Genomic DNA, 25560 nt, shown 5'->3' with positions numbered 1-25560 from the left:
CAGGGGACTGGAGAGTGGCGAATGTTGTGCCCTTGTTCAAGAAAGTGAATAGGGATAAACCCGGGAATTACAGGCCAGTTAGTCTTACTTCGGTGCTAGGCAAAGTGATGGAAAGAGTACTGAGGGATAGGATTAATGAGTATCTGGAAGGACACTGCTTGATTAGGGACAGCCAGCACGGATTTGTGAGGGGTAGGTCTAGCCTTACAAGTCTTATTGAATTCTTTGAGGAGGTGACCAAGCATGTGGATGAGGGTAGAGCAGTGGATGTAGTGTACATGGATTTTAGTAAGGCATTTGATAAGGTTCCCCATGGTAGGCTTATGCGGAAAGTCAGGAGGCATGGGATAGTGGGAAATTTGGCCAGTTGGATAGAGAACTGGCTAACCGGTCGAAGTCAGAGAGTGGTGGTGGACGGTAAATATTCAGCCTGGATCCCAGTTACAAGTGGATTTCCGCAGGGATCAGTTCTGGGTCCTCTGCAGTTTGTAATTTTTATTAATGACTTGGAAGAGGGAGTCAAAGGGTGGATCAGTAAATTTGCAGATGATACGAAGATTGGTGGAGTTGTGGATAGTGAGGAGGGCTGTTGTCAGCTGCAAAGGGACTTAGATATGATGCAGAGCTGGGCTGAGGAGCAGCAGATGGAATTCAACCCTGTCAAGTGTGAGGTTGTCCATTTTGGAAGGACAAATAACAATGTGGAATACAGGGTTAACGGTAGGGTTCTTAGTCAGGTGGAGGAGCAGAGGGATCTTGGGGTCTATGTTCATAGCTCTTTGAAAGTTGCTACTCAGGTGGATAGAGCTTGGAAGAAGGCCTATGGTGTATTAGCGTTCATTAGAAGAGAGATTGAATTCAAGAGTCATGAGGTGATGTTGCAGCTGTATATGACCTTGGTAAGGCCACATTTGGAGTACTGTGTGCAGTTCTGGTCGCCTCACTTTAGGAAAGATGTGGAAGCTTTCGAGAGGGTGCAGAGAAGATTTACCAGGATGTTGCCTGGAATGGAGAATAGATCGTACGAGGATAGGTTGAGAGTGCTAGGCCTTCTCTCGTTGGAACGGCGAAGGATGAGGGGTGACTTGATAGAGGTTTATAAGATGATCAGGGGAATAGATAGAGTAGACAGTCAGAGACTTTTTCCCCGGATACAACAGAGTGTTACAAGGGGACATAAATTTAAGGTGAAGGGTAGAAGGTATAGGGGGGATGTCAGTGGTGGGTTCTTTACCCAGAGAGTGGTAGGGGCATGGAATGCGCTGCCTGTGGAAGTGGCAGAGTCAGAATCATTGGTGACCTTTAAGCGGAAATTGGATAGGTACATGGATAGGTGCTTAATCTAGGATAGATGTTCGGCACAACATCGTGAGCCGAAGGGCCTGTTCTGTGCTGTACTGTTCGATGTTCGATGTTCTTTGGACTGTGAGAGGAAACCAGCTGAAACCCATACAGACACAAGGAGAACATGCAAACTCCACACAGTCCACCCAAGGCTGGAATCAAACCAAGGTTCCTGCATTTTGAGGCAGCAATGCTAACTGCTGAGCCACTGCGCCACCCTAATGCAGAGTGAGAAATAGTATGATATATGAGAGTGTGTGACCCCAATGCAAGAACAGCATCCCAATCCCATCTGTAAGGATGCACTGTGACATGCAGATGCAAGAGACACCCGTGACATTAACTGAATCTTGATTGCATGAGGAATTGCATCATTCCAGGCAACAGATTGTCATGCATACACATCTGTCTATATTCAATGACTGAGAGTTTCTGACACAGGTGAATTACTACCCTGACTGATATGTAAATAAGTGAGGAGACAAGATCAATGAAAAATCTAAAAGCTGGATCATTCAGTAAGTTTCGACCAAGGAGGACCAGCTTGTTCACTTTCTATCAGGCTTGGTAGTCACTTGATACAATTATAATGTAGCTGTTCATTAATCACAGATAATCTCTATCAATTCATCTTTAATAAGAGGATATTGAGGTGGAGAGCTTTGTAAAGCTTAGATTCTAAGTGACAGGCTTCTCCCAAGCCATTTTGTACTTACAATTCTGTATGTATATGTGAACAGAAATGCCTTTTTTAAACTTTCTCAAGATTTCTGGAAAACAAAGGGCAAATAAATCACACTACGCTATACTGAATAGTGGTTGGAAACATATTTTCTAATCAACCTGGGCAGCTCTGTGGCTCAGTGGTTAGCACAGTCTCACAGCGCCAGGACCCTGGGTTCGATTCCAGCCTTGAGCGACTTGCACATTCTCCCCATGTCTGCGTGGGTCTCCTCTGGGTGCTGTGGTTTCCTCCCACATACCAAACAATGTGCAGGTTAGATGAATTGGCCATGCCAAATTGCCCACAGTGGTCGGTGCATTAGTCAGGGGTAAACGTGGGGGAATGGGTCTGGATGGGTTACTCTTCGGAGGGTCAGTGTGGACTTGTTGGGCTGAAGGTCACACTATCGGGAAGGGATTCCCCACACTGTAGGGATCTAATCTAATCAGAAAAACCTGTTGAGGGATGTTATTTCACACCCCTGGAGCAGATGGGGTTTGAAATCAGACCTCCGGGCTCAGATGTGAGGACAAGAGCATTGTGCCACAAGGGCCCTGCATTAGTGGTTGGAAAACCCTTTGTTTTATTTCTTTCTTTTAGCTACATCTTGATTGCTATAGGATTTGCACTCCATCCATCTTGGTGCCTTTGTTAGACCTTGGATGTAGTTTTGCTGACTGGGCTGGAAGGTTTGTTTTCAGATGTTTTGTCACCACACTGAGCCACCTGATGATGCCTGCTTTCTGTTAGATCCTACTAAGTGTCTCTGTACAAAGTCTTTTCTCTCTTCATTAACAATCTTCCGAGACATGAGAAGCCCTTTGGATTATCTCCGAGTAAAAAATGAGGTCTGCAGATGCTGGAGATCACAGCTGCAAATGTGTTGCTGGTCAAAGCACAGCAGGCCAGGCAGCATCTCAGGAATAGAGAATTCGACGTTTCGAGCATAAGCCCTTCATCAGGAATAAGAGAGAGAGAGCCAAGCAGGCTAAGCCTTGTAGAGGGAGGAAGAGAGCTTCTTCAAGGAAGGCATCCTTGTAAGAGGATTCGCAGTAGGTTAAAATCTTCGAGTAAAAAATGAGGTCTGCAGATGCTGGAGATCACAGCTACAAATGTGTTGCTGGTCAAAGCACAGCAGGCCAGGCAGCATCTCAGGAATACAGAATTCGACGTTTCGAGCATAAGCCCTTCATCAGGAATAAGAGAGAGAGAGCCAAGCAGGCTAAGCCTTGTAGAGGGAGGAAGAGAGCTTCTTCAAGGAAGGCATCCTTGTAAGAGGATTCGCAGTAGGTTAAAATCTTCGAGTAAAAAATGAGGTCTGCAGATGCTGGAGATCACAGCTGCAAATTGCGAATCCTCTTACAAGGATGCCTTCCTTGAAGAAGCTCTCTTCCTCCCTCTACAAGGCTTAGCCTGCTTGGCTCTCTCTCTCTTATTCCTGATGAAGGGCTTATGCTCGAAACGTCGAATTCTCTATTCCTGAGATGCTGCCTGGCCTGCTGTGCTTTGACCAGCAACACATTTGCAGCTTTGGATTATCTCAAAAGGTATGACTGCCATTAGGGCTGCTCAACAGTTGCTGAAGAGGACACTGGAGATGCTCCATGTTTAAACTTTCCCAGTCAGGTATCTCAACAAAATCAGAAAGGTTACCATCTGTGTTGCATGCTGTGGTAAACTATTTATCCTCATCCTTCTTGTTCTATCCACAGCTTTTGGCATGACGAATCAAACTTCCACAAACGGCATTTTTCCTGTTGCCCAATTAGGCATAACTACCCTCATCTATTTCAACCCATCCAATTATAGCCAGGGGACCTCCTTGAATCACCTTGCTTCCTACTCTAACACCGTTACTTCTGGGTTTCCTCAAGATCTATCACTTGCCACCTCTTACTTATCATCGACATGCTGTCCCTCAATGATATTATCTACGCTGTCAGCTTGATCTCACCACTAGGTCCGACATCAAGTTCTGGATAAGCAGAAATCTCCCCCAATCAAATATTGGGAAAATTAAAGCTATTGTCTTCAGACCCGTCACAAATATCTTTGCCAACTCACTAATTCCATCCTTTACTGTTTGTGGCTAAATCATTCTGTTCACAAATATGACCTGATCACCACCTTAAATTCTGCCTACATCCATTCCATAGCATTACCTGTTTCTGTCTATTTCATCACATCTGCTGTTACAGCTGTCATCATCCCTGCCTTTCCTACCTCCAGACTGGACTATTCCAGTCTCTTCTTGGTCAACTTCATCTTTCACCCTTCATAAACACGAGATCATCCAAAACTCTGCTTCCCGAACCCAAACTCATAACAGTTCACATATCACCTCTGCACTCCCTGATCGACATTGGTTTCTCATCCTCAATATCTTGACTTTAGAGTGCACACACTTATTTTCAACTTCTTGGATGCACCTCTGGCCATCTCTATCATCTCATCCAATTGTACAATCCACAAAAATCTCTGCACTCCTCCAATTCTGGCACTGTGCCTTCAGCTCCCTGGATCCTAAGGTCTGAAACTTCCCCCTTCTCATGCTCTCTTTCAGATGCTTCCTAGAACCCACCTTCTGAACAAGGATTTAGTCATTTGCGGTTACAGCTCCTTTAAGACTTGGTACTTGATCATCATCCTGTTAAGTGTCTTCGGACATGCTGCGATGCTAAAAATGTTGTGGTAGTAGAGTGTTCTGCAGGCACTGCTGTACAGCAGGTAACTAGGAATATAGAATTATTGCCCCAGTTGACGAAGGCTTAAGTTCAGAAAGACTATGTCAGAGGAATGCTATGCTTTAGAGCACAGGGAAGAGACTCTTCAGCTGTTGTATCATAGGGAAGTGTGCTGTCAATTATTAGTATGATTATCCCTCACTCTGAATGGCTCAATCTATCACCTTAACCTGTCCCCTCCCTGAGACCCACCCTGAATTTTTCTCCTTGGGTCAGATCCAATTCCAGCCTCGAATTGCCAAAGAAAAGTCAAACTAGATTCACTAAAGGGAAATCATGCTTGACAAATCTCTGGCAGTTTTTGAGAATGTGACCGGTGGAGGTGGACAAGGGTGAATCAGTAGATGTTATGTTTCTGGACATTCAAAAGGTTTTTGACAAGGTTCCACACCAGACATTAGTAAGCAAAATTAAAGCTCATGCTATCGGATGTAATGTATTGGTATAGCTAGAGAACTGGTTGGCAGACAGGAAGCAGAGAGTTGGAACAAACAGGTCCTTTTCAGACTGGCAGGTAGTGATAGATGGAGTACCACAGGGTTCAGTCCTGGGACACCGGCTGTTCACAATATATATTAATGATTTGGACGCAGGAATTGAATGCAATATCTCCAAATTTGCAGACAACACTAAACTGGGTGGTAGTGTGTGCTGTGAGGAGGATACTAAGAGGCTGCAGGGTGACTTGGATAGGCTGGTTGAGTGGGCAAATACTTGGCAAATGCAATACAATGTGGATAAATGGGGAGTAATCCACTTTGGTGGCAATATAGGAAGGCAAATTATTATCTGAATGGTGGCAGTTTACGAACAAGTAAGGGAAAACAAGACCTGGATATCATGGTGGAACAGTCAGAGAAGGTTGGCATGCAGCTGCAGAAGGCAGTGAGGGCCTTTATAGCGAGATCATTTGAGTATTGGATGTCTTGCTGCAGCTTTAAAGAACCTTTACAGGTGAGGCCACACCTTGAGTATTGTGTACAGTGTTAACTTCCTAGTTTGAGGAAGGACATTGTTGCTACTGAGTGATAGAGAGGGCCATAGAGTTTCACAGCATTGAAACAGACCCTCAGACCAAATCGTCCATGTTGACCAGATATCCGAAACTAATCTAGTTCCATTTGACAGCATCTGTCTTATATACCTCTAAACTCTTCCTATTCATATACCAATCCAGATGCCTTCAAAATGCTGTAATTGTACCACCCTCCACCACTTCCTCTAGCAGTTTATTCCATACACACACCACCCTCTGTGTGAAATAATTGCCCCTTAGGTCCCTTTTAAATCCTTCTCCTCTTATTTTAAACCTATGCATTTGAGTTCCCCCACCCCAGGGAAAAGTCATTTAAAAACTCACGAGGGGCATGGATAGGGTGAATAGACAACTTCTATAATGTCATCCCTCAGCCTCTGACATTCCAGGGAAAATCGTTCCAGGCTTTCCAGCCTCTCTTTATAACTCAAATGCTCCAAACCTGGCAACATCCATATAAACCTTCTCTGAACCCTTTCAAATTTCACAACATCCTTCCTATAGCAGGGAGACCAGAATTGCACACAGTATGCCAAAAGTGACCTAATCAATATCCTATACAGCCTCAACATGACCTCCCAATCCCTATTCTGGATCAGTGGTGCTGGAAGAGCACAGCAGTTCAGGCAGCATTCAACAAGCAGCGAAATCGACGTTTCGGGCAAAAGCCCTTCATCAGGAATAAAGGGGGAGGTCTGGGGGAGGTCTGGGGGATGGTGAAAACCCGGCAAGGCTGGGAGCTGAGATCTGGTGTGGGTGTGGAGCTGGGAGTGGACCTCCCCCTCACTGAGGATGAACGATCAGTCTTCAGCAAAGGACTCACCTTCATCGTCCTCCGTCCACGCATCAATGAATTTAATACACACCGTGACGTCGAACAATTCTTCCGCCGCCTCAGCCTCCGAGCTTACTTTCACAATCAGGATTCCCGCCCACCTTCCGAGGACCCCTTCGCCCACCTCCAACACACTGCATTCACCTGGACACCCCGCACTGGCCTATTACCTGCGACCTGTTCATTTCCAACTGCTGCCAGGACATTAACCGCCTCAACCTGTCTACCCTCCCTTCCCCACTCTAACCTCTCACCCTCACAACGCGCAGCCCTCCAATCCCTCTGCCCCAATCCCAACCTCATCATTAAGCCAGCGGATAAAGGGGGTGCAGTGGTAGTCTGGCACACTGACCTCTACACCGCTGAAGCTAAATGCCAACTCGAGGACACCTCTATCTACTGCCTCCTAGACCATGACCCCACCCCCCATCACCAAACCATCATCTCCCAGACCATACAGAACCTCATCACCTCAGGAGATCTCCCACCCACAGCTTCCAAAGTCCGGGAACCCCGCACTGCCTGGTTCTACCTCCTTCCCAAGATCCACAAGCCTGACCACCCTGGCCGACCCATTGTCTCAGCATGCTCCTGCCCCACTGAACTCATCTCTACCTACCTCGACACTGTCCTATCCCCCTAGTCCAGGAACTCCCCACCTACATTCGAGACACCACCCACGCCCTCCACCTCCTCCAAGACTTCCGTTTCCCCGGCCCACAACGCCTCATCTTCACCATGGATATCCAATCCCTCTACACCTCCATCCGCCATGACCAGGGGCTCCAAGCCCTCCGTTTTTCCCTCTCCAGACGTCCCCAACATTACCCTTCCACCAACACTCTCATTCGTTTGGCCGAACTGGTCCTCACCCTTACCAATTTCTCCTTCGAATCCTCCCACTTCCTCCAGACCAAAGGGGTAGCCATGGGCACACGTATGGGCCCCAGCTATGCCTGTCTCTTTGTTGGCTACATAGAACAGTTGATCTTCTGTAATTACACTGGCACCACTCCCCACCTCTTCCTCCACTACTTTGATGACTGCATTGGCGCCACCTCGTGCTCCCGCGAGGAGGTTGAGTAATTCATCAACTTCACCAACACATTCCACCCTGACCTTAAATTTACGTGGACCATCTCTGGCACCTTCCTCCCCTTCCTGGACCTCTCCATCTCCATTAATGACGACCGACTTGACACGGACATTTTTTACAAACCCACCGACTCCCACAGCTACCTGGATTATACCTCTATCTCTTGCAAAAATGCCATCCCGTATTCCCAATTCCTCTGCCTCCGCCGTATCTGCTCCCAGGAGGACCAGTTCCACCACAGAACACACCAGATAGCCTCCTTCTTTAGAGACCGCAATTTCCCTTCCCACATGGTTAAAGATGCCCTCCAACGCATCTCGTCCACATCCCACACCTCCGCCCTCAGACCACACCCCTTCAACCATAACAAGGACAGAATGCCCCTGGTGCTCACCTTCCACCCTACCAACCTTCACATAAACCAAATCATCAGCTGACATTTCCGCCACCTCCAAAAAGACCCCACCACCAGGGATATATTTCCCTCCCCACCCCTTTCCGCCTTCCGCAAAGACCGTTCCCTCCGTGACTACCTGGTCAGGTCCACGCCCCCCTACGAACCACCCTCCCACCCTGGCACTTTCCCCTGCCACCGCAGGAACTGTAAAACCTGTGCCCACACCTCCTCCCTCACCTCCAACCAAGGCCCTAAAGGAGCCTTCCACATCCATCAAAGTTTTACCTGCACATCCACTAATATCATTTATTGTATCCGTTGCTCCCGATATGGTCTCCTCTACATTGGGGAGACTGGGCGCCTCCTAGCAGAGCGCTTCAGGGAACATTCCGAGATACCCGCACCAATCAACCACACCACCCCGTGGCCCAACATTTCAACTCCCCCTCCCACTCTGCCGAGGACATGGAGGTCCCGGGCCTCCTTCACCGTCGCTCCTTCACCACCAGACGCCTGGAGGAAGAACGCCTCATCTTCCGCCTCGGGACACTTCAACCCCAGGGCATCAATGTGGACTTCAACAGCTTCCTCATTTCCCCTTCCCCCACCTCACCCTAGTTCCAAACTTCCAGCTCAGCACTGTCACCATGACTTGTCCAGACTTGTCCAACCGGTTTATCTTCTTTTCCACCTATCCACTCCACCCTCTCCTCCCTGACCTATCACCTTCATCTCCTCCCCAACTCACCCATTGTACTCTATGCTACTTTCTCCCCACCTCCACCCTCCTCTAGCTTATCTCTCCACGCTTCAGGCTCACTGCCTTTATTCCTGATGAAGGGCTTTTGCCCGAAACATCAATTTCGCTGCTCGTTGGATGCTGCCTGAACTGCTGTGCTCTTCCAGAATCTGGTTTCTAGCATCTGCAGTCATTGTTTTTACCTCCCAATCCCTATACTCAATGCACAGACCAATGCAGGCAAGCATACCAAATGCCTTCTTCACTATCCTGCCTACCTGGGACTCCATTTTCAAAGGAACAGAACTGCACTTCAAGGTCTCTTTGTTCAGCAACACTCCCTGGGACCTTATCATTAAGTGTATAAGTCCTGCCCTGATTTGCCTTTCCAAAATGCAGCACCTCACATTTATCTAAATCAAACTCCGTCTGCCACTTCTCACCCCACTGACCTATCTGATCAAGATCCATTTGTAATCTGAGGCAACCTTCTTCGCTGTCCACTACACCTCCAATTTTGGTGTCATCTGCAAACTTAGTAACTATACCTCCTACGTTCACATCCAAATCATTTACATAAGTGACAAAAAGGAGTGGACCCAGCACCGATCCTTGTGGCACTCCACTGGTCACAGGTCTCCAGTCTGAAAAGCAATCCTCCACCACACCCCTCTGTCTTCTACCTTTGAGCCAGTTCTGTATCCAAATGGCTAGTTCTCCCTGTATTCCATGTAAACTAACCTTGCTCACCAGTCTACCATGGGGAACCTTGTCGAACGCCTTACTGAAGTCCATTTAGATCATGTCCACCATGCTGCCCTCATCAATCCTCTTCGTTACTTCTTCAAAAACTCAATCAAAATTGCGAGACATGATTTCCCAGGCATAAAGTCATGCTGACTATCCCTAATCAGTCCTTGCCATTCAAATACATGTAAATCCTGTCCCACAGGATTCCTACCAACAACTTGCCCACAACGATGTCAGGCTCACTGGTCCATAGTTCCCTGACTTGCCCTTACCACTTTCTTAAATAGTGGCACCACTTTAGCCAACTCCAGTCTTTCAGCACCTTACCTGTGACTATCGATGATATAAATATCTCAGCAAGGGGCACAGCAATCATTTCCTTTCCTTCCCACAGAGTTTTAGGGTACACCTGATTAGGTCCCAGGGATTTATCCACCCATTATGCATTTTAAGATGTCCAGCACCTCCTCCTATGTAATATGGACATTTTTTTCAAGATATTGTTATTTGTTTCCTCTTGTTCTCTATCTTCTATATCTTTTCCCCAGTAAACAGTGTTGTAAAATACTTGTTTAGTATTTCCCCCATCTTGTGTACTTCCACACCAAGGTTGCCTTGCTGATCTTTGAATGGCCCAATTCTCTCCCTTGTTACTTTTTTGTCCTTAATGCATTTGTAGAATTCCTTTGGATTCTCCCTAACCCTGTTTGCAAAAGCTATCACATTTCCCCTTTTTGCCTTCCTGATATTCCTTTTAAGTATACTCCTTTTGCATTTATACTGTTCTCGGAATTCACGATCTCTGCGGTCTATACCTGACATATGCTTCCTTCTTTTTCTTGATCAAAACCTTAATTTCTCTAATCATCCAGCATTCCTTACAGCTACAGCCTTGCCCTTCATCCTAATAGGAACATACTGTCTCTGGGCTCACATTATCTTATTTTTTGAAGGATTCTCATTTTCTAGCCATCCCTTTAATTTCTAACATCTGCCTTCAATCAAATTTTGCAAGTTCTTGCCTAATTACATTAAAATTGGCCTTCATACAATTTAGAACTTCAACTTTTAGTTCCAGTCTATCTTTCTTCATCACTATTTAAAATTCATTGAATTATGGTCACTGGCCCAAAAGTGCTCCCCCAATTACACCTCAGTCACCAAGAGTAAGTCAGGTTTTTCACCTTCTCTATTTAATGAACCCACACAGTGAATCAGAAAATTTTCTTGTACACATTTAACAAATTCCTCTCCATCCAAGCCCTTAACAACATAGCAGTCCCAGTCTATATTTAGAAATTTAAAATCCCCTACCATAGCCATCCTATTATTCTTACAGATAACGGAGATCTCCTTACAATTTGTTTCTCAATTTCCTACTGACTTTTGTGGGGTCTATAGTACAATCCTAACAAGGTGGTCATCCCTTTCTTATTTCTCAGTTCCGCCCAAATAACTTCCTTGGATGTACTTCCAGGAATATCTTCCTTATATACAGCCATAATGTTGTCCCTAATCAAAATCGCCACTCTCTCTCCTTTCCTGCTCCCCTTTCTATCCTTCTCGTACCATCTATTACCTGGAACATTAAGCTGCCAGTCCTGTCCATCCCTGAGCTGCTTCTTTGTAATCACTTGTTGTGGTTCTGTTCGCCAAGCTGGGAATTTGTGTTGCAAACGTTCGTCCCCTGTCTAGGCGACATCCTCAGCGCTTGGGAGCCTCCTGTGAAGCGCTTCTGTGATGTTTCCCCCGGCATTTATAGTGGTGATCACTTTGATATCCCAGTCCTATGTTCCGCCCTGAGTTCATCTGCCTTACCAGTCTTGGTCCTCGAAACCTGGCTGTCAGTGCCACATTCCCCTGAGTCCTTCACCCTCTACATTTTTCAAAACAGCATACTTGTTGAGATGGGGATAGCCACAGGAGACTCCTGCACTAGCTACACTTCCTCTCTGACTTCCTGGAGGTAACCCATCTGCTGACTGTATCTGTGGATTTTCTCACTTCCTGCGACTGCCATTCATCACACCCGCCTCCCAACCCCCCCCCCCACCCCAATCCTGTAAATTTTTCATTGCCTCTCACTGCCGCTCCATGTGATCTAACAGGATTCACAACGAAACACACTTCCTGCAGACATAATCATCAGTAACAATCTACAGACCCAGTCATACTGCTCCAGACTAACTTACTACCTATGTTTTATGTTTTTAAAGTTTAATCAAGAGCAAAAGTTCTCAGGATGGCAGGATGACCATATGAAGAAAGACTGGGCATGTATTCGCTGGAATATAGAAGAATGAGGGGGGAAATCTCATAGAAACATTAAAAATTCTGATGAGACTGTCCAGGCTAAATGCAGGTAGCATGTTTCCAGTGTTAGAGAAGTCCAGAGCGAGGGGTCACAGTCTAAGAATAAGGGGTAAGCCATTCAGGACTGAGGTGAGGAAGGATTTCTTCACACAGTTGTAAGCATAGAGCATTCTCTCCCACAGGAGCCAATTTGTTCGATATATTCAAGAGGGCACTGTACGTGGCATTTGCAGCTAAAGGATTCAAGTGGTAAGGATAGAAAGTGGGAATGGGATACTGAGATTGCACGATCAGCCCCATCATCATATTGGTGCAAGTTTGAACAGCCGAATAGCCTGCTCCTGCACCTATTTTCTAAGTTTCTATGGTTTATGTTTAGACACAATTATTAACTCTGTTTTTCTCTCCACAGATACCACCAGACTTGCAGACTTTCTCCAGTGCTTTGTTTTTATTTCAGATTTACAGCATCTGCAGTATTTTGCTCTTTTACCAATTCCTATCTTACTCTTCCTGATGCTTCTTTCTTTCCCTCGGTCTCTCTGTTGTTTTCTATTTTGAATCTGTCTCTAATTCAGCCTACTTCCTTCACCTGGTTTACTCACACAGGTTCATTTTCTTTCTCCTTTGTTTAAAGCGAACGACTGCTGGGTCAACAGCTCACGATGCTCTCCGCTATTCCGTTGTTGTTGTCACCAGCTCTCACTTCCAGAGAATAAGGAAAAGGCTACAATTCACAGTGCTCACCAGAGGGTGTCCCAATTTCTGAGCCATTCTCTGTCTCACATAAACTCAAACTCCCTCTCTTGTTCTTTCTTACTGTCACTCACAGTGTCACACGCATCTCCCATTTCTCCTAAATATCCCCTTCAGTTGCAACGCTGCCGGTATGAAGTCAAAAATCTCCTCCACAACATTATAACCTAACAATGAACTCAGTTAAAGTCATCAGCTTAATTCATTTGTCAAAACTATTAAAGAAAGGAATTTAAAATAACTGTGTCAATGTTGGTACCATATCAGAACAACATGGCTATATTCAAGAATGGTCTGAAACATACTCACTGGGGGTCCCTGTCTGCCAGGTTCTCCCATCAGTCCTGGTTTGCCTTTGTGTCCCTAGAAAGGAAAATGGAACAGTAATAAGACTGGCATTGAGCAGACTGTGATGATCATTCCTTTATCATATCAGCCTACTTTTACTGCTATTTAGAAGTTCACTATTTTGCTAGACTGTGTTAAACTAATTACATTTTAAAATGCAAAGTAAACATGTTTTAGCTCCATAATTTAACAGTGACCCACCTTGAGACCCTGAAGTCCCTGTGGGCCTTTCAGTCCTGGAGGGCAAGAGGTTGGGCACTACAAGAAAACAGAAATAATTTAGGCACATAGTCACTAATGGAATATATTTCAGATGTTGTGAGTCACTTTCGCTCTCTATATCTTGTTTCACTCTCACTCAGCCTGTCCTTCATTCTCATTCCCCAGGAGCCTCTGCTCTGGCTCTCTGTTTACACACTGAATCATACATTCAGGACCTTGGCCTACAGCTAGTCTGCAGTGATCCTCAATACCCTCTTGCCTGAGCATAGTGACTGATGATGACTGTCCTCCAGGGAGCCCATTTTTCTCAAATGAGCCTGACAGTAAGCATTCTGGAGGTGTTATGGCAGACTCCAAATCACAAAGGCACAATGAGGCACTCTGATCCTAACTGTGTCTTCCATCTCAGAGTCCCAGACCTTAAGAGATATTTGTTAATGCCCAGCCATCCCAGCTGAGGTCATCTGGCACGGCAGAGAGCAAAGTATGAAGCTGGCAGATCTACATGGGGATTACAAAACACCAAATATTAATAAATCACACAACAAGGCAGAAGGCCATTCAATTCTTTGGGTCTGTGCCAATTCTTTAGAAGTGCTTTCTAATGAATCTCATTGAACTTCCTGTTTTCTCATAGATCTCAAAAGTTTTTAATTTTTACATACATATCCAATTCCTGTTTGGCAGTCACTAATGAACCTGCCTCACCATTCTTTCAGTTAGTATATTCCAGATCACTACAACAATTCTCCTGCCTGGTTCTTTTTGCTATTTATCACAAAATATAAAAAGACTACATTCTTTTCTACTTGTCCTCCCTCCTTATGCATCACGGTACAAGTGGCCTTTGGGTTCTCATTGGTTCTCCAGTAAGAAACCCTGAGGATCGTTTTGTAACTCATCTTTGTGTCAACCAGCAGATTACTCCTATGTCAGTACGATGCCCCAGTGAGCAGTCAGAGCACACATGATTTCCCATACCAACACCAGATTGCCTGGTAGAACCATGATAAGTCCCAGACTATGTAATGATATTGGGAACTGAGCAGAAGACAATAGACAATAGGTGCAGGAGTAGGCCATTCTGCCCTTCAAGCCTGCACTACAAAGCCAGAGGCTGTGAAGTCTGAAGTTGAAGGCATTGCCTGTGAATTCAGGACCTAGCTAGCAATGTCCTCATCCCATGAATGAATTTCTAAATATCAATTGTTCCCAGGCTCAAATCATGAATTACCTACATATCATCATGACTTGTAAGAGGACCCCTCAATTCTCCAACCTCTCACCTAATGAGGTGAAAGTGCAAGCCCCAAGGTGGTTAGTCAACAACAGAATTGCAAATCTAACTGGGAAGGTGTGAAACAACCCAGCCCAGCGTACTTGCAGAAGATTGGCGGGACCCTTCCCAAGTGAGAACCAGGGCAACAAAGAGAGGTGAAGTCCCAGTTTGAGAAGGGAATGGGCACTGGAGGACAAAGGTCAGAATAATTAGCCCTAAAAATGGTGCACTATTTTGTGTCACAGTTCTAAGGGGCAGTCCCAGAATTCAAACCTATCACTTTACATCTCTAGAGACCAGAGAAATGAGCTGTGCACAATGCTGCACGGAATTATTAGTTGCAAGGTTTGTAGCTCAGGTTGAGGTTTAGGGTGTAGGTTTGCTCGCTGAGCTGTAGGTTTGATATCCAGACGTTTCATTACCTGGTTAGGTAACATCATCAGTGGCGACCTCCAAGTGAAACAAAGCTGTTGTCTCCTGCTTTCTATTCATATCTTTCGCCTGGATGGGGTTCCTGGGGTTTGTGGTGATGTCATTTCCTGTTCGTTTTCTGAGGGGTTGATAGATGGTATCTAGATCTATGTGCTTGTTTATGGCGTTGTGGTTGGAGTGCCAGGCCTCTAGGAATTCTCTGGAATGTTTTTGCTTAGCCTGCCCCAAGATAGATGTGTTGTCCCAGTTGAAATGGTGGTTTTTTTCATCCGTGTGTAGGGCTATGAGGGTGAGGGGGTCGTGTCTTTTTGTGGCTAGCTGGTGTTCGTGTATCCTGGTGGCTAACTTTCTTCCTGTTTGTCCTACGTGGTGTTTGTGGCAGTCCTTGCATGGAATTTTGTAGATGACGTTGGTTTTGTCCATGGGTTGTACTGGGTCTTTTAAGTTTGTTAGTTTTTGTTTGAGAGTGTTGGTGGATTTGTGTGCTACTAGGATTCCGAGGGGTCTCAGTAGTCTGGCTGTCATTTCTGAAACTTCTTTGATATATGGTAAGGTGGTTAGGGTCTCTGGCTGTGTTTTGTCTGCTTGTCGTGGTTTGTTCTTGAGGAATCTGTGCACTGTGTTTTTTTGAGTATCCGTTCTTCTTGAATACGTTGTATAGGTGGTTCTCCTCTGTTTTCCGAAGTTCGTCTGTGCTGCAGTGTGTGGTGGCTCGTTGGAATAGTGTCCTGATACAGCTTTGTTTGTGTGTGTTGGGACGGTTGCTGGTGTAGTTGAGTATTTGGTCAGTGTTTGTCGGTTTTCTGTATACGCAGGTTTGCAGTTCTCCCTTGTCCTTTCTTTCTACTGTGACGTCCAGAAATGCGAGTTTGTTGTCAGTTTCTTCCTCCCTGGTGAACTTTATGCCTGTGAGGGTGTTGTTGATGATGTTAAATGTCTCTTCTATCTTGTTTCGTTTTGTGATGACAAAGGTGTCTTTTACGTAGCGAACCCAGATTTTTGGTTTGATGATTGGTAGGGCTGTTTGTTCTAGTCTTTGCATTACTGCTTCTGCTATGAATCCTGATAGCGGAGATCCCATGGGTGTGCTGTTGGTTTGTTTGTAGATTATGTTGTTGAAAGTGAAGTGGGTGGTGAGGCACTGGTCCACTAGTTTCATGATGTTTTTGTTGGTAATGTGATTGATGGTGGTTGGTGTGTGTGTGATGGTCTGTTCTAAAAGTGTGGCGAGTGTTTCCTTTGCCAGGTCAATGTTGATGGAGGTGAACAGTGCTGTTACATTATTATTATTATTTCACCACGGAGGTTACAACCCTTCTACCTTCATTACTTTTTATGCTGCATACAATCATCTGCCCAGTAGATTATCAATATTCGACATCTCTTTATTCTTAATCATTTTGTACAACCCTGAACATTAACATAGTTTCTGTCAGTCACTAACTCAGCAAGTAATTTACAGTTTCTTAATTCTCTGTACAATGATGTTTCTCATGCTGCCCAATGTTCCAAATCTCTTACATTACTCTACACCTATGGTTCCTTCTTGCTGGCTATTGCAAAGCAATTGTTCCTATTTGTCTTGTTTTATTCTTTCAGAATTTGAAGCGATTCAATGGTATTTATTGGTGAAAATGTATTGGTTTTTAAATGCATTCTTCAGACTTGCATTCCCTGATCTCAGGCAGTAAGTTGTGTTGTGAACTCATGAACCTATTGTCTCAGCAATTTCATGAGCACAGGTTGTCAACACTTGAATCCTGACACCAGTACAACATTAAATTAGATCAGAGTGGGCCCACTTTAAATTTTGAATTACAATATAATACGATGAGCCATTGAATGGGTCATCCTTACCAGGAGGTCCGCACTCCCCTCTGCACCGTGAAGGTTACCAGGAAGCCCCTGTACAAACAGAGCAGATAACCATCATAGAACATAGAACTGTATAACAAAGGAACGAGCTCTTCAGTCCAAAACATTGTGCCAAACACGATGCCAAATGAAACTAATCCCTTCTGCCTGCCATTGGTCTATATCCATCCATTTCTTGCATATTCATGTGGTTATCTAAAAGTCCCTTAAATCCCCCTATGGTATCTGCCTCCAACACCATCCCTGACAATGTGCATTCTACACTCACTGTGTAAAAACTTTGCCCCTCACGTCTCTTTCGAACTTTCCCCCTTTAACCTTAAATGCATGCCCAAGTATTAGAAATTTCAACTCTGGGAAAAAGAATCTGATTGTCAACCCTATCTTTGCACCTCATTATCTTAGAGACTTCTATTAAGCCTTGCCTCAGCCAGCGCCACTCAAGAGAAAAGAACCTGAGTTTTTCTAGCCCCTCCTTATAGCTCATGCCCTTTAATGCAGGCAGCATCCTGGTAAACCTCTTCTGCACCCTCTCGAAAGCCACCACATCCTTCCTGTAATGTGGCGACCAGAACTGAATACAATACTTCAAATATGGCCTGACCAAAGTTTTATAAAGCTGCAACATGACAGCTTGGCTCCATCAATCTACTCTGACTAGAGGATTTGCATCCTTTTAAGTTGAAAGGTGGGTCACCGTTTGCAATTAGATGTGCCTGCAACTCAATGCTGGGTATCTGTTATTGTGAACACAAACCATTTACACTACTCAATTACATTCCACCAGTAACTTACTTTGAAGGTTCTGAGAGTCTACAATTAAACCATCGAGGAGAAAGTGAGGTCTGCAGATGCTGGAGTATCAGAGCTGAAAATGTGTTGCTGGAAAAGTGCAGCAGGTCAGGCAGCATCCAAGGAACAGGAAATTCGACGTTTCGGGCATAAGCCCTTCATCCTGTCACTTTTCCAGCAACACATTTTCAGCTACAATTAAACTATGTCAATTTTTATGTTACATTTTATGTTACATTCTATCTCATAACTTATCAGTTAAGCTAAGCACCTGAATACAGACATTTTGCACATACAGCACCTCTCAGAAAGCCATGTATTTTCCTGCAGGACACATGGACAAAGTTACCGAAAGACATCAAATACATTCATGTTAGATAATAAGCTATTATGTTCATTAATAAAGTGCAATTTGCAAAGATAAACTTGGAAACATGCTGGCGTACCTGTTGACCTGGTGGTCCTGGGCGGCCAATTGCTCCAATCCGTCCTGCTGCACCCTTCAAGATAAATCAGTTCATGAATTGTGGCAGCACAACTAGGCCTTAACTGTAAACAAATGGTCAGTTCAGTCACAATAATTAATTTGGCACAGTAGAAAATTGTGGTGGAATGAAGTTGCAGAGTGTGTGGTTTCGAGAGTTGAGCAGTGGGGGGAGACAGTGGTGGAAAAGACACAGTGTAGGAGGGGAAGGGTGAAATCATCTGGTGTATGGGCAAGAGAAATGGTGTGACACTCAGGAGTTGAACAATTTCCAAAGAAGAATGTTGAAAATGGTAAATAAGGAATGGGATCAAAACATTGTATTCTAAACATTGTATACAAATAAAGGGGAAGACTTGCATTTATATAGCACCTTCCACAACCTCTAGAGTGCAGGTTCAATGCTGTGAAAGAGACTGCTCATTAGTGACAGGTAGAAAACAAGGTAGCGAAGTGTACAATAAAAGAAATGAAGCCAATAAAACCCAACTGAAGATAATGAAGAAATCTGTGCCCGCATGAAGCAAGACCTGGACAACATTCTGGCTTGGGCTGACCAGTTGGAAGTAATATTCAAGCCAAACAAGTGACAGGTCATGATCATCTCCAACAATCTCCCCATCCCATTCAATACCATCACTGAATCCTTCACCATTAAGATCCTGGGGGCTATCATGATCAGAAACTGAACTGGACCAGCCATATAAATACCATATAACAAAATGCTCTCCATTGGTTGGGATGAGTGCAGCATTAATTCATGAAGATCGTTATCTTTCAGGACAAAGCAACCTGCTTTGACTGGGACCACAATCACCACCATCAACATTCACGATGTTTACTGCCAGTTTACGAATGTGCACCATCACAAGGTGTGCTGCCACAACCGATCAAGGCTCCTTAGACTACACCTTCCAAGCCTGTCACCTCAAGTACCTACACAAACAAGAACAACAGACACATGGGAAACTATTGTCTGCAAGTTCCCTTCACAGCTACATAGCATTCTAACTTGGAGTGATATCATAATTCCTTCATTTGGACTTCAGCAAGGCTTTTGCTAAGGTCCTGCCTGGGAGCTTGATAGCCAAGGTAAGAACTCATGGAATCCAAGGAATTTTGGCAAATTGAATCCTGAACTGGCCGAGTGGCAGGAAGCAGAAGGTGACGATTGAGGATTGTTTTTCTGACTGGAAGACTGTGTTCACTGGGGTCTCACAGGGGTCAGTGCTGGGGTCTTTGCTGTTTGTGGTTTAAATAAATGATTTAGACTTAAATGTAGGAAGGTTGATCAAAAATTTCACAGTTGATACAATAATTGTTGGGCGGTAAATAGTGAGGAGCATAGCCTTGGACTATAAAGGATATAGATGGGCTGGTCAGATGGGCAGATCAGTGGCAATTGGAATTCAATTTGAATAAATGTGAGGTGATGTACTCCGGCAGGACAAACATGAGAATATACGATGAACAGGAGGACCCTGGGAAACACAAAGAATCAAAGGTGCCTTGGTGTGCAGATACACTGGTCCCTTAAAACATCAGAAAAGGTGATAAAGTGGTTGAGAGGACATACACTATATTTGCCTTTATTAGTCAAGAAATAAAATTTAAGAGCAGAGGGGTTACGCTGGAACTATACAAAAACATTGGTTAGACCACAGCTATAGAGAACTGTGTACATTTCTGGAAGTCATATTACAGAAGGAATGTGGTAACACTGGAGACAGTACGGAGCAGATTTACAAGGATGTTGTCTGGGCTGAAGAGTTTTAGTTATGGATAGAGATTGGACAGACTGAGCTTGTATTCCTTGGAGCAGAGGAGACTGAGAGGAGACATGACTGAGATGTACAAAGTTATGAGGGGCATAGATAGACAGGAAGAAACTCTCCCCTTTGATGGAGAGATCAATGACAAGGAGGCATAGCTTGAAGGTAAGGGGCAGAAGGTGCAGAGGAGATGAGGAATAGTTTTATCACCCAGAGGGTGGTGGGAGTCTGGACCTTAGTGCCTATAAGGATGGTATAGGCAGAAACCCGCATAACATTTAAGAAGTATTAAATGTGCACTTGTGATGGTACTTCATACAAATGCTGGAAATAGGATTAGAATACTGTAGTTAAGGGGTTGTTTCTGACCAGTGCTAATGCTATGGGCCAAAGGGTCTTTTTTTGTGCTGTTGATCTCAAAACTCCTGGAACTCAGTCCTTAATAGTACAGTAGGCGAAGCTACACCCCAAGGACTACAGTGGTTCAAGACAGCAGCTCAGTGCAACTTCCCAAAGGCAAAATAAAAGTCATTAACTCGTTACATTCGGTTATAGAGTCATAGAGATGTACAGCACAGAAACAGACGCTTTGGTCCAACTCATCCATGCTGACCAGATATCCCAACCTAATCTAGTCCTGCCTGCCAGCACCGGGCCCATATCCCTCCAAACCCTTCCTATTCATATACCCACCCACATGCCTTTTAAATGTTGCAATTGCACCAGCCTCCACCACTTCCTCTGGCAGGTCATTCCATATGCGTACCACCTGCTGTGTGAAAAAGATGCCCCTTAGGTCTCTTTAATATATTTCTCCTCTCACCCTAAACTGATGCCCTCTAGCTCTGGACTCCCCCCAATCCAGGGAAAAGACTTTGTCTATTTATCCTATCCATGCCCCTCATGATTTTATAAACCTCTATGAGGTGACCCCTCAGCCTCTGACGCTCCAAGGAAAACAGCCCCAGCCTGTTCAACATCTCCCTATAGCTCCAATCCTACAACCCTGGCAATATTCTTGTAAATCTTTTCTTAACCCTTTCAAGTTTCACAACATCCTTCCAATAGATAGGAAGGAGACCAAAATTGCACACAATATCCAAAAGTGGCCTAAGCAATGTCCTACAGAGCCTCAACATGACCTCCCAACTCCCGTACTCAATATTCTGACCAATGAAGAAAAACATACCACTATCCTATCTACCTGGGACTCCACTTTCATGGTGCTATGAATCTGCACTCCAAGATCACTTTGTTCAGCAAAACTCCCTAGGACCTTACCATTAAGTGTATAAGTCCTGCTAAGATTTGCTTTCCCAAAATGCAGCACCTTGCATTTATTTAAATTAAACTCCATTTGCCACTTCTCAGCCCATTGGTCCATCTGATCAAGATCCTGTTATAATCTGAGGTAACCTTCTTCGCTGTCCACTACACCTCCAATTTTGGTGCCATTTGCAAACTTACTAACTGTACCTCTTATGCTCACATCCAAATCATTTATGTAAATGACAAAAGGTAGTGAACCCAGCACTGATCCTTGTGGCCTCAAGAGTGGAGGTAAATATTTTGATTTCTAAAACATGAGTGGTTTTTCCAAGAGCTGGTTTGGACCAAATTAGCAATAAAAATGATGTATCTCCTTTTTAGCCCACATAACCAGCGGGAGAGAGTACCTGTCTCCAATCAGTGAATTATAAAGTGAATACAGTGGATAGTGAATACAGGATTCGGTAGTGCATAGAGGATTTGGTAACGAATACAGGCTTGGACAGTGAATAGAGGATTGGATAGAAAATACAGGATTGGGTACAGAATACAGGATTGGGTACAAAATACAGGATTGGGTACAGAATACAGGATTGGGTACAAAATACAGGATTGGGTACAAAATACAGGATTGGGTACAAAATACAGGATTGGTTACAAAATACAGGATTGGGAACAGAATAGAGGATTGGGAACAGAATAGAGGATAGGGAACAGAATAGAGGATTTGGGAGATCGGATTAGTAAGCAGTAGATTGGAGAATGCACAGAGGTTTGATAATGATTAGAGGACTGGGTGGTGAACAGGAGACTGGATCGAGAGTAGAGAATTGGATAATGAATGGGAATTGAAGAGTGATTACAGGATTGGACAGTGATTACAGGATTTGATAGCAATTAGAGGATTGGACAGTGATCAGAGGATTGGATAGTGATTACAGGATTGGACAGTGATTACAGGATGAAATACTGATTTAGAGGACTGGACAATTATTACAGGATTGGACAGTGATTACAGGATTGGATATTGATTGGATACTTATTACAGGATTGGATAGTGATTGGATGGTGATTTAGAGGATTGGGCAGTGATTACAGGATGGGATACTGATTTAGAGGACTGGACAATTATTACAGGATTGGACAGTGATTACAGGATTGGATATTGATTGGATACTTATTACAGGATTAGATAGTGATTTAGAGGATTGGACAGTGATTACAGGATTGGACAGTGATTACAGGATGGGATACTGATTTAGAGGACTGGACAGTTATTACAAGATTGGACAGTGATTACAGGATTGGATATTGATTGGATACTGATTACAGGATTGGATAGTGATTGGATAGTGATTTAGAGGATTGGACAGTGATTACAGGACTGGACAGTTTTTACAGGATTGGACAGTGATTACAGGATTGGATATTGATTGGACACCTATTACAGGATTGGATAGTGATTGGGTAGTGATTTAGAGGATTGGACAGTGATTACAGGATTGGACAGTGATTACAGGATGGGATACTGATTAGAGGACTGGACAGTTATTATAGGATTGGACAGTGATTACAGGATTGGATATTGATTGGACACTTATTACAGGAATGGATAGTGATTTAGAGGATTGGACAGTGATTTGGGGGATGGGACAGTGATTAGAGGATTGGACAGTGATTAGAGGATTGGACAGTGATTTAGAGAATTGGACAGTGAGTACAGGTTTGGACAGAGATTACAGGATTTGATAGCAATTAGAGGATTAGATAGTGATTAGAGGATTGATAGGGATTAGAGGATTGATAGGAATTAGAGGATTGATAGGGATTAGAGGACTGGACAGTTATTACAGGATTGGACAGTGATTACAGGATTGGATATTGATTGGATACTGATTACAGGATTGGATAGTGATTGGATGGTGATTTAGAGGATTGGACAGTGATTACAGGATGGGATACTGATTTAGAGGACTGGACAGTTATTACAAGATTGGACAGTGATTACAGGATTGGATATTGATTGGACACCTATTACAGGATTGGATAGTGATTGGGTAGTGATTTAGAGGATTGGGCAGTGATTACAGGATTGGACAGTGATTACAGGATGGGATACTGATTAGAGGACGGGACAGTTATTATAGGATTGGACAGTGATTACAGGATTGGATATTGATTGGACACTTATTACAGGAATGGATAGTGATTTAGAGGATTGGACTGTGATTTGGGGGATTGGACAGTGATTTGAGGATTGGACAGTAATTACAGGATTGGACAGTAATTACAGGATTGGATAATGATTAGAGGATTGGACAGTGATTTAGAGAATTGGACAGTGATTAGAGGATTGAACAGTGATTACAGGATTGAAAAGTGATTTAGAGAATTGGACAGTGTGCACAGGGTTGAATAGTGATTACAGGATTGGATAGCAATTAGAGGATTGGACAGTGATTAGAGGATTAGATAGTGATTAGAGGATTGATAGGGATTAGAGGATTGGATAGTGATTACAGGACTGGACAGTCTTTACAGGATTGGACAGTGATTACAGGATGGGATACTGATTTAGAGGACTGGACAGTTATTACAAGATTGGACAGTGATTACAGGATTGGATATTGATTGGATACTTATTACAGGATTGGATAGTGATTTAGAGGATTGGACAGTGATTACAGGACTGGACAGTCTTTACAGGATTGGACAGTGATTACAGGATGGGATACTGATTTAGAGGACTGGACAGTTATTACAAGATTGGACAGTGATTACAGGATTCGATATTGATTGGACAGTTATTACAGGATTGGATAGTGATTGGGTAGTGATTTAGAGGATTGGACAGTGATTACAGGACTGGACAGTGATTACAGGATGAAATACTGATTTAGAGGACTGGATAGTTATTACAGGATTGGACATTGATTACAGGATTGAATATTGATTGGATTTTGATTACAGGATTGGATATTGATTTAGAGGATTGGACAGTGATTACAGGATTGGACAGTGATTACAGGATTGGGTATTGATTGGACACCTATTGAAGGATTGGATAGTGATTGGGTAGTGATTTAGAGGATTGGACAGTGATTACAGGATTGGACAGTGATTACAGGATGGGATACTGATTAGAGGACTGGACAGTTATTATAGGATTGGACAGTGATTACAGGATTGGATATTGATTGGACACTTATTACAGGAATGGATAGTGATTTAGAGGATTGGACAGTGATTAGAGGATTGGACAGTAATTACAGGATTGGACAGAGATTACAGGATTTGATAGCAATTAGAGGATTGGACAGTGATCAGAGGATTGGATAGTGATTACAGGATTGGACAGTGATTAGATGATTAGACGGTGATTAGAGGATTAGATAGTGATTAGAGGATTGATAGGAATTAGAGGATTGGAAAGTGATTAGAGGATTAGATAGTGATTTAGAGGATTGGACAGTGATTACAGGATTGGACAGTGATTACAGGATGAAATACTGATTTAGAGGACTGGACAGTTATTACAGGATTGCACATTGATTACAGGATTAAATATTGATTGGATACTTATTACAGGATTGGATAGTGATTTAGAGGATTGGACAGTGGTTACAGGACTGGACAGTTTTTACAGGATTGGACAGTGATTGCAGGATTGGATATTGATTGGATACTTATTACTGGATTGGATAGTGATTGGATAGTGATTTAGAGGATTGGTCAGTGATTACAGGATTGGACAGTGATTACAGGATGGGATACTGATTTAGAGGACTGGACAGTAATTACAAGATTGGACAGTGATTACAGGATTGGATATTGATTGGATACTGATTACAGGATTGGATAGTGATTGGATAGTGATTTAGAGGATTGGACAGTGGTTACAGGATTGGACAGTGATTTCAGGATGGGATACTGATTTAGAGGACTGGACAGTTATTACAAGATTGGACAGTGATTACAGGATTGGATATTGATTGGATACTGATTACAGGATTGGATAGTGATTGGATAGTGATTTAGAGGATTGGACAGTGATTACAAGACTGGACAGTTTTTACAGGTTTAGACAGTGATTACAGGATTGGATATTGATTGGACACCTATTACAGGATTGGATAGTGATTGGGTAGTGATTTAGAGGATTGGACAGTGATTACAGGATTGGACAGTGATTACAGGATTGGATATTGATTGGATACTTATCACAGGATTGGATAGTGATTGGATAGTGATTTAGAGGATTGGACAGTGATTACAGGAGTGGACAGTTTTTACAGGATTGGACAGTGATTACAGGATGGGATCATGATTTAGAGGACTGGACAGTTATTACAA

General features: G+C 43.7%; 1 protein-coding gene across 1 annotated transcript in view; it reads right to left on the bottom strand.

Moving 5' to 3' along the window:
* The window catches only part of col9a2 (procollagen, type IX, alpha 2), a 230909-nt gene that overhangs the window by 104802 nt on the left and 100547 nt on the right, over positions 1-25560 (bottom strand). The window contains exons 9-12 of the mRNA XM_060847546.1: positions 18129-18182; positions 16873-16920; positions 13284-13340; positions 13044-13097 (exon numbers count right to left, since the gene is read on the bottom strand). Of these exons, the coding sequence (XP_060703529.1) occupies positions 13044-13097; positions 13284-13340; positions 16873-16920; positions 18129-18182 (213 nt within the window). The remainder of the gene's footprint in view (positions 1-13043; positions 13098-13283; positions 13341-16872; positions 16921-18128; positions 18183-25560) is intronic.

This window comes from Hemiscyllium ocellatum, chromosome 30 (assembly GCF_020745735.1).
Source record: "Hemiscyllium ocellatum isolate sHemOce1 chromosome 30, sHemOce1.pat.X.cur, whole genome shotgun sequence".
NCBI lineage: Eukaryota > Metazoa > Chordata > Chondrichthyes > Orectolobiformes > Hemiscylliidae > Hemiscyllium > Hemiscyllium ocellatum.
The sequence above is the reverse complement of the archived record's forward strand: the minus strand, read 5'-3'. Positions and strand labels throughout refer to the sequence as shown.